Here is a 10566-nt window from a genome sequence, read left to right on the forward strand (position 1 = left end):
TCCAGGGTTAAAATAAGAGACGTTGGTGAAGTTCTCCAATTGGGCAGAATGAGACGGCTTGGACAGTGGGCACGTAGGCCTAGAGCACAGAACTAGCTGGATCTCTCAGGTCAGATGTATCAACATTCCAGCACAGTGAGATCAAGGTTGACCAAAAATTTCTTGAAAGAACTTGTTAAGCTTGACCTTTTAGTCCTGAACATGAACTCTGCTAATCCAACGGACCGTGAGGTGTGGAGAGGAAGACATCGCCCTCGACAGACAGACAGGCCACACCCTCAACATGAAGATTAATTTGTAGACTGTATAATCAAAATTGTTTGATGATGATGATGGATTGATAGACATAGTGATTGAAGCATGCTTATCAATTATAATCTGAATTAGCTTTTGGACTGGAGACCAATAAATCTTTTTGATAGTGCTGTAGCTGTTTCTTCAAGAAGAATTTTTCAGAATGCAGTCTTGTAACCAAACTTCAGCAGTTAAAAGGAATTGCTCGATTACCGTTTTTGTTTTATTTAGAAAAATAGTTGTTACATAACCTAATGAGTGGTTCTATAGCCTACGGAAGCATGAGTACGGAGGGCCCAGCCCCTGCATATTATCCTGATCCGGAAAATGTGGAAAGTGGTGAGCTTCCAACATATACACAGACACAAAATGAAGCTCCTCCACCAACATACGAGTCCCTGTATGGAAAGCTGAAAGCTGCGAAGAGAAACTCTACAGGAAATAGAAGAGCATTTTTGAAACACGTTTTCTCCATTTTGATGAATTCAAGTATGGCCCTGGAAGTCATTATTAACAAACACTTTGTCATTGAAACAAATTACACTCATCAAATTGTTGGTGGCATGTCTACTTTTTCTTTGCCATTATGTGACAAATATAGCTTCACCAATGTTGTTTTAATGTATGTACATAATATAATATACGTAAGTAAAACTCTCGATTCGCCAATTGAGCTCAAAATCGACTGATCGAACTCTCGCAAGATGTCGCGCTCAAGCAAAGCGAAGATTACAATTAGGCCAAAAGTATGTTCCACACTTTGGACGCTCACCCGAACCATATCCTAGAAGAGCGTTGGCCAGAATTCTTGAAAAATATCAAAAAATTCTACGACTACAGGACTACAAAGCAATCGGGTCTCAAATCGAATCCAGAACAACTTCAGTAAGCGATGAAGAACCCTCTAAAAACTTCTTCAAAGCAGAAGAACAAAAGAAAAGAAAAAAAAAACAACTTAGGATCGCAAAAGTGACGTCTTGTCTGCAGTTATATGTATTGTATGTAGTATATTTAAGTTATTAAGTTAAAAGTATTCATTTACAAATAACTTTCAACACCAATCACTAGCCTATATATTATGAAGCTTATTTTGAAACAACACCAAGTCTATATCCTTATCACTTTATGATATTCTTATGCAGTTTCCTTTTTTCAGCTGGATTTACAATTTTCATTGCTCTCATGTTGGCTATCCCTATATTGATGATTGTGATAGGTAAGTACATACAATAGTTTTTACTGCATATATGCTTGAATTCTAATTATAATATTGGATCATTTTTGGATAATGCTTCTGTTGTTGTCAATTAAAATATAAGTTACAGTATTACAATATTGGTAGCCCGTATAAAGTTACTGTAATCTGAACTAAACATATATTTTTTTACCAAGGCGCCATTAACTTGAATAACTGTCGATTGGAGCCGTTTATTCCTATTTGGTTGGTTGTCGGTGGTTCAGTATCAGCATGCTTACAAGTTTTTTCAATAACCAAGCGGATATCTAAAGCATGCAAAGGAGAATCTTCTGAAAGCAGTGATAATGATGGCGAGAGAATGCATAACTGTGTCACTGGCCTATTGGGCTGTTTCAATTTTGCTTGGTTTTTTGCAGGCAAGTTGTCTATCAAGTTCTATTTGAAATGAAATCATGCATGACGTTTTGGATGATAATTTTTACTTATGATTTGCAGTTAGTTAAAGAAGAAGAGAAGCTGGTGTACAAGTCTCCGCCCTGGTCAAAAATACCATGATGTCATACATTGGAGTCAACCAAACATATATGGTGAAACTACTTTGCTTTACTGTTCACACACTTCAATCCATATGTCTTGGTCGATTCCAATCTTTGACGTATATTTAAGTCATAGCATTTATGACCAAGGCCGAGACTTGTAGACCAGCTCCGATGAAGATACCATAGTTATGATGTCACGTTCAAAGCATTGCTGTAGTTGGTAGGAAAGTTACAGGTAAAAAAGAAAATTTATTTGACCAATGCTTTTTCTCTCCAGCATGTGCTAATCCAATTCTTTAACCACGAAGTATAAATTTAAACTTGTTTAAAAAATTAAATTGTTTTTGAATGCTCAAAAAACGAACTTGTTCCAGTTGGAAGTTTATTTATATTTTTTAAAATGGAGATTTTCGCATTTTAAATACTGTAGCATTATTTATATTTATTTATGTTATAAATGAAGTTACGTACTTATTTAGCAAAGAATTACAACTCATGACTGTGTGCAGACAATATCTTCAAACTTTTAATAAATAATGTGCTTTATTGCAGGCAATGTCTGGGTGTACAGGGTTCACTCACCTAATACAAACAATCCTTTTGCGTCGGATTATTGCGACTATACCACATTCTATCTGGCGTTTTGGCTTGTCACAGCCGTGTACATAGTTGTTCTCTATCTTTGTTGCTTTTCTTGTTGTATTGCGAGGGGTGCTTCCGCTACAGGGGCATCACGCAATCGGTCGTAGGCGAGGTATTTCGCAGACAGCAAATCAGTAATTTTTTTTACATTGATTCAACGTCTAAAGACGTCTGGGTCTCATTATTGCAACACGATAACGTTGGTTTAATGTTGCTCAACGAATGGTAGGATGTATTCTATTTCGGTTTGCAATTTCAGTCATTCTTTACATTGATACTTCATCTGAAGACGTTGAAACAATGTGAAAACAAGGAAAACATTGTGTTACTATGTTTTTGATTTGTCATTATTATGTCACCTTATATCCTGGTACCGGTAACTACATGAATTGAATATTACATAACTACGTTGAATATTAACTACCCTTTTTTAAATATGTTCTATATGTAAGTTCAAGAACAAGGCCGTTAACAGGATTTCTCGGGCCCGGTACCAATTTATTTTCGGGCCCTCTTCATTGACAATGTTATGAATATAAAGGTTGTGTACAAACTTTTACTGATGTGCTGTTAAAATGAGGATGACACATGCCGTTCAAAGTAGAAAATTAAGAAAAACACGAAAACCGCACGAAGGAATTAAAATGATTTGGCAAAGTCTTCAAATATTTTGATTCGCTCTGCGTGACTAAAACTCTATCAAACTAACTCTAACTAACTAACTCTATCAGGCTTAAACAACAATAGATGTGAAGCCAGGTCTTCCAAGTCAAATTAAAAAAGCTAACCACTCGACTACCTCTCTTGCTAACGAATTTACACCAGCTTGCAATATTCAGACATTTGTAAATTTGCCTCCGGATTTGAACACCCCCACACTAGCCAGTATAGTATTATATACATATTTAAATGAGTTTCTACATTCTCCAATGCATATACAGTATCTGAATTCAGCAGTGATGTACGCACATACAAAAAATATTGACGCCGTCAGCTTAAACGTAAACGTTCGAAAAACCATACGCCGTATGCGTCAACGTAACTTGTAAAAAAGTTGGCGGCGTCGGCGTCAGCGCATGCAGGAGCGTAAACTAATTTTGTTTGCTAGGTGCCAAACATTCACACGGTATAAACCACTCGAAACAAACAAGTTTTATTTTGAATTTCCACGAAGATACACAAGCATCTGAAAGTGTTCATCTGACATTTTGCTGTGTTTTGGTTCCAATATGTCTTTGCCCATTGAAAACATTCTTTCAACTGCAGCGCTGGAAGGTATTGGCGTGTTGTAGCAAAAAAAAATACATTAAAGAGTATGCGTTGACGCTATGCGCTAAAAAACCGCGAAAACTTTACGGCGTAGTCTCAAGCGCAGACTATCCAAAAAAATGTGGCCGCAAGCGTTAGCGTAAACAAAAAGTCTACGCCTCAAGTATGCGGCATAGCCTATACCTACATCTCTGTCTGAATTATATCTGCGTCCTAGGCAAAGGCTACTCTTCATTACACTTCCTTACCTTTTCCATGACCAGATCAAACTCGATATGCCAAAAGCATGGTCATTTAACAAATTTTGTGCAATCTTAAAATTTCCCTATCAGCAAAACTTACTATCTCTATCTAGTGGTTGCTTTTTTGAACTTTTATTTGTCACATAGCTCTAGAGTATTGCTTCCCGATTCCATTGATCCTTACTGGTCATTTTAGGCTCACCAGAAGAGAATTTACAGAAAAGTTAGTGCAGACGGTCAGAAAGTTTTCAATTTGATTTGAGAAAGGTTTTTGGGTCTAGGTCAAACATTTGCTGATGGCAGAAGTCTGAAAAGCGGTTTTGATCTAATTTTTAGTGCAGAAATAGGGATAGCAATCTTCTTACCTGTGCCATTTCAGTTTTTGAGTTTAAACAAACATTAGCCTGTTTATTTTGAAATTCGTATGTCGGGTTATTTCACTTAATATTCGTAGTTAGGAAAATCACTATAGGCTACTAGACTAAACCAAATTCTTATTTTACTGTTTGGTGGCTGAAATGGCTATTCCACCACCACAAAGCTGAAGTTGACCCGGTATAACCGGAAGGGGGCCCGGTGCTTTACCATCTGTCGGCTGAAGTGGTTGTTTTAACCTCTGATGGCAATTCCTTTACATCTGATTATATTAAGATATTGATAATGTTTGAAGTTGCGGAGAATCTATTAAATCCGGGCCCCCTAAATATTCCAGGCCCGGGTCGAAAAGTACCACCTAGACCCCCTGTCAACGCCCTGTTCAAGGACTTCAGTTGTTTGCTAACGCTTGTTGCTGATACTGTATCCAGGCTTATACGATTTTTTATTCGTGAGTATTTTTACGATTTTTTATTAGCGTTAACATTAAATATATTATAAAGAGTATTTCTGTCCGTCTTCAATCGATCTTTGTTTTGAGTTGATAATTCCATAGCAAGGTATTATTTGCTACCAGCTGATGTGCTTCTATAAAGCCACGTTACTAATCATGTTCATGTGGTGCTTTATATTTACATGACTCAGTGATTGCTCTGTAAAATGCAACAAATTCGTCTGTGAAACATTTAAATTTGTTTTCACGTGAGTCATTTCAATCTTAAACAGCTAAGAAATCAATTTCGATTTGCTTGATCATCTTTGCTTAATTCACAATGTAGATATTAACGACCTGTTTTAGCCTGATTGATGTAGTAATAGCGAATTGCTCTAATAGCTTTCGGAACACAGTTCCCCAGTCATTCGCTATTACCACAGCGAACTCGCAGCATATTGTGAAGTAGACTAGCCTAAGCAACGATCATACTGCTAAAAGCAAAACTCAATCTATTGCATCTTCACTTAAGCTGAAAGCGAACAGAAAAAATAATCTCTTACATAGCTTGATTGGAGTGCATAACAGGAGTGCATGGTTATAGAGAGTAGTAGCCAGGGGCGCCGGAAGTGGGGGGGGGGGGGGGGGGCGGGGAGGCGATCGCCCCTCTGCCCTTAAAATTTCTCTGGATGGGGGCAAGGGGGGCAATGGTGCCCTTTTAAGGTCATGTGAGCTACTGCACATTTTTTAATATAACAATTTCTGCTATTCGCTTTTAGCTTAATTACAATCTTTCATTTTTGCCTCAAAATAATATTCACACACAAAATTCTGTATCACAGTAGATTACATGATGCCCTTTCGTGCTATTGTTCTTTATATACCTGTAGCCTATGTAGTTCTTGTATCATTACTCGATAGTGAGTTATTGTGTAGGTCACAAACATAATTTATTGAAATTCTACCACTCCTATGCTTCTTCAAAGACAGTTTTGTCACAACTATGTTTGATGTTATTGTTATCACCAGCTGTGATAATCAAACGCCAATGATTCGAGGCACCACGAACGACCGTTTTGCATTGCATACGACCAAAGGTAGAGCCGGATGGTCAGGATATTGTTGATGGCAGACTTATGAGAAAAGAAAATGTTTGTCGTATGAGAAAAGAAATCGTTTACTGAACAGCAATGGCCGAGTGGCCATTGCTGATACAGCAATGGCCGAGTGGTTAGCGCGTTGGGCTCGCAGTCGAGAGCCTGCATGTTCGACTCCAGCCACCCGCACTTGCTGTTGTTTCTCTGGGCAAGAAACTTTACGATAATTGCCTCTACCCAGTGATCGATTTCGAGTAATGGGTAGTACTAAATTTAAAGTCATAAATAGAGTAGACAACCGGAAACAGACATTGCCGTCGGCTGCAGCGTGGGTCAGGTGTACGTCGGAAGGCGTACACCGATGCATAGCGTTCAAGTCCGCTTTCCCGCAATGCAGGATAAAGATAAACAAACAAACAAACAAAACAAAGTTGCCATCGTTTACTGATGCAAATGTCTCATTGAAGACAACTAGTCTGCTGACAAGGAAGTGTTCTTTGAGGGTCAACTTGGGAAGAAGGATGACCTTCTTCAAATCAATAGGAAATATGCTAGTGTTATCTGCATCACCATCCCGGTCTTCATGGTAATGGGTTCGAGCGGTTTTAGCTATTTCCTCATGATCTCGACCAACTTTGCAATGTTCACAACCATGGAGATTGGACATCGTCAGCTTCATCATGCTCAGTGCCTTGTAGCCCTATAGGCTACAATCGTGATTGGATTAACTCAGGTGCCATTTTGATTGTGCTCACATGGCTAGAATCAGCAAGTTTTGTTTATTTTTTGACCAGGCATGAAATCTTTGTCGAAATAAGTTTTGAAGGTTCCAAAAATTACTCAGTCTGAGGCTCCTATTTGTAGGATGAATAAGGAGGGATGGATAAAGGTATGATGTAACCCAATAAGGCCCGCCATTTTGATTTTGTCACAAACTGATCTTGAAATGAAAAAAGCGGTTACCAATGTGCGTTTTATTAATTGTGTTTTAGCATCTTTAAAGCACTTAGGCTATTTAGAACAATTTTAATAAAATACAGTGATCACAGTTTTAAAATTATAGTTGATTTGCTAAATTACTGCTGAGTGGGCCTCAAAAAGGCACCAGTGCCTTAGTAAGGCCAGCCTTCTAAACTCAATTGTTTGAGCCATAAATTGGAAAAAGGTATATTTATTAACTATGGTTTAACCAAGTTGGTAAAATTATGAAATCTACTTCTTCTTCATCGTGTGTCACATGGCCGTAGCCCAGAGCATCACGCAGGCTCTTGCTCTATCGTTGAACTCGGCCAAATCCTGTGCAGAGCACCTTGCTTTTAGGTCAAGGCATTCGAGTAGATGTTGCATCGTTTGCTCCTGTCTACATTTACAACTTGTGCTCCCCATGGAATATCCCCAGTGTCTCATCAAAATTTTACACCTGCCAATAGGCTACCACTTCTTAAGTGATTGAGGCATCGCCAATACTTCCACGGTTCACGCTTTCCGGGAGAAAGGCCCTCTATGAAATCTACTTAGGCCTACTGTAAGCTACGGAATTCCAATCGAAAACTGCTTTCCATAATTTTTCTTTCCATTGGTTATTCCACTGTTTGAGAGCTGTCCTGAACTGCGTTCTTCAAGCGCGCACCCCGAGAACCAACCAGCTCAGCTTGATCTTGAGGTTTTTTCGTGAAGAAAATTAGCCGCTTAACCAATTGAGCTATTGGGGCAGACAAGCTGAGCAATCGAGCTCCCACATCATGATTGCAATAAATAAGCAAAGCCTAATCGTCGATGCTCTGCACACCACACATTTTATAGCTGTGCCCTTCGCTTGCCTGACGACATAGGAAGAGAAGGAAGTATGATTACTAGGGCGAATTTTTGTTGCACTAAAATCGTGAGAAAGTTGCACTTAATTTTAACCAGGGCTTTGGAGCAGGCGTAAATGTTAAGTTGCTCCAGCTCCAGGCTCCGAAAAGTGCTTTCATTATAATAATGACGACATATCAGTTTAATTTTTAAAGCTTAAAATTGCCTGCAGTCAACTGTTGCTAAAAATGGCACAACTTTATGAAATTTAAGGTACTTTATCAAAACGTCATGCGGAACTGCGTTTCAAAAACATATTCGTTAATTCGATGTCTGATTACGCAAATAATTTCTTAATTTTGTGAAGGGTTGCTGTTAAATTATGTGAATTCAGCCAATAGTAGTGGTATCTTATGAAATACATCGGAGCCGGAGCTATTTTTCAAACAACTGGCTCCAGCTCCTTCTTCAGCTCCACTTGAATTTCACGTAGAGCTCCAGCTCCTTTGAAAATGCACGGCTCCGGCCCCGGGGCTCCGGCTCCAAAGCCCTGATTTTAACAAAAGTTGCAGTAAAAAGTTGCATTTATTTTATTTACTTTTTTACTATTTATTTACTTCTAAAGACTAGACACAACCTGTTTCCGTTTATGCGGGCTTGGCCAATGGCCAAGTCATACTTCCACTTCTAATTTAGTTCGGGCACTATCTTGCTTGGCTGAGGTTGTTGAACTTCTAGCTTGCAAGCAAACTGTTGCGTCATAGATAACATTGAGATGCAGCTAATCCATCACATAGCCAGTGGCGTAGGAGCATATGCTGCCGCCCCTGGCTTTCGTTGAAAATGCCGCCCTAAGTAGACTGCAGCAAATTTTGAAATAGTTTCATGTTCAAGCAATCTTTTCAATAAAAATAATTACAAATAATATTCCGCGTCTCAGAAGTTCTATAGGCCTATTGCTTGAGAAAGAAGCCTCACTGTCTCAGCGTTAAGGCCAAAAATAAAAGACAAAAAATGGACAACAAATGTATTAGGCAAATAAAAGATCAATAGCCGCCTCAAAATTGAATTTTTCGAGCTTTCGCCGAAGCAAAATCAGCGATAACATCTTCAAAATCAAGTTTTTGAACGTAGTCTCTTTCTATAGAAAGAATCTATTGAGCTGATAGCCGATCATCATCCATGGTACAGTAGAACGTAGATACTATACGACTTTATCATTTTGCGCTTTGAGAAACTCCTCTAGATTTATGACGTAATGAATGTTACTAAGAATTGAACAACAGACGGAGTACAGGCTACAGCTAGCTAGTACAGCTGTCGGTAGCAATGGCCGAGTGGTTAGCGCGTTGGGCTCACAGTCGAAAGTCTGCATGTTCGACTCCAGCCACCCGCACTTGCTGTTATTTCTCTAGGCAAGAAACTTTACGATAATTGCCTCTACCCAGTGATCGATTTCGAGTAATAGGTAGTACTAAATTTAAGTCATAAGTAAAGTAGACAACCGGAAACAGACATTGCCGTCGGCTGCAGCGTGGGTCAGGTGTACGTCGGAAGGCGTACACCGATGCATAGCGCTCAAGTCCGCTTTCCCGCAATGCAGGATAAAGATAAACAAACAGCTATCCAACATCATGCAAGAAGCAACTCGAGGTTTTTAGCTGTTGTTCTATCCTTAAATTTTTTAAGGTGTGCTAGCTGTCTCTTTGTAAATCATTTTTTTGTTTTACTTTTTATTTATTTTTGCATTAGGCTACTTCATTTCTCGTGCTGTGTGCACTGTGCAGCTTCATTTTGCCGCCCCTTTGCAGCCTGCCGCCCCTGGCGCAGAGCCAGAACCGCCAGGTGGCTGCTACGCCACTGCACATAGCTCTTTGTTATGCAAATCAAAGACAATAGAACCATACTAGAAACAGTTTTAATAGCATGTTTTTTAAACCACTTCTTTCCATTTTGCGCAATACTTGATAAAAGTTGCATGAAAAATAGAAAAAAGTTGCAATATAAAATTCCTACAAACAGCTTAAAACATTATAGCCTACCACATAAATTCTGAGTATTTAGGAAGCTGTAAAAAAAAAGTTGCAAAAGTTGCAAAAACTTGCCCTAATGACTACTGTATCTAATTCTAAATCGTTGAATTGTTTAGCAATGCAATGACATTTAACACAACAGTTTACAGTAGTTTGGTCAGTTTTACTTTTTCTTTGAAATCAGTTAAAAATTCGCGACGCCAAAAACAATTTTTAACTACCGGTACGCACAGTTTGAGAACCATTACTTGACTTCGGAATGCAGTAGCCTACCACTCGGAAGTAGTGAAGTAAAAAATTAAGTAAAATCGTAGTAGGCTACAGTAGAATTCGCCTATAACGGCATCTCTAGGGGATTGCAAAAACTAACGTTATAGCCGAATTGACGTTATAGACGAACTACTGCACACTATTCCAAAACTATTGATTAAAGAAAGAGGTGTAGGCAGTGGCGTACGCAGGATTTTCTCAAGGGGGGGAGGGCCATTGAGAGTAGCGTAGCCAAGAATTTTGAAAGGGGGGTTTTGACGACCGGCGGGCGAAGCCGGACGGCATTTTTGCTTAAGACGACACCCAGCGGCGGGGGGTCTGGGGGGCCTCCCCCAAAAAATTTTGGAAAAATTACTTTGAATTTGGGGCATTCTGAGAGC

General features: G+C 39.0%; 1 protein-coding gene across 1 annotated transcript; it reads left to right on the forward strand.

Moving 5' to 3' along the window:
* Positions 1–548: 548 nt before the first annotated feature.
* Positions 549–2780, forward strand: LOC145783550 (transmembrane protein 272-like). Its single transcript, XM_082595449.1, has 4 exons — positions 549–783; positions 1451–1510; positions 1687–1908; positions 2584–2780. Exons 1-4 carry the CDS (start codon positions 549–551, stop codon positions 2778–2780), a joined length of 714 nt encoding a protein of 237 aa, XP_082451575.1.
* Positions 2781–10566: the final 7786 nt, after the last annotated feature.

The sequence above is a fragment of the Aplidium turbinatum genome, chromosome 14 (assembly GCF_918807975.1).
Source record: "Aplidium turbinatum chromosome 14, kaAplTurb1.1, whole genome shotgun sequence".
In the NCBI taxonomy this organism is placed as follows: Eukaryota; Metazoa; Chordata; class Ascidiacea; order Aplousobranchia; family Polyclinidae; genus Aplidium; species Aplidium turbinatum.

What these genes read in the sequence shown, in the direction of transcription:
- LOC145783550 (XM_082595449.1), top strand. Translation starts at nt 549, where the DNA reads ATGAGTGGTTCTATAGCCTACGGAAGCATGAGTACGGAGGGCCCAGCC. An exon ending in CTCCATTTTGATGAATTCAA is followed by an intron (nt 784 to 1,450) that starts GTATGGCCCTGG and finishes TCCTTTTTTCAG; the next exon opens with CTGGATTTACAATTTTCATT. An exon ending in TATATTGATGATTGTGATAG is followed by an intron (nt 1,511 to 1,686) that starts GTAAGTACATAC and finishes TTTTTTACCAAG; the next exon opens with GCGCCATTAACTTGAATAAC.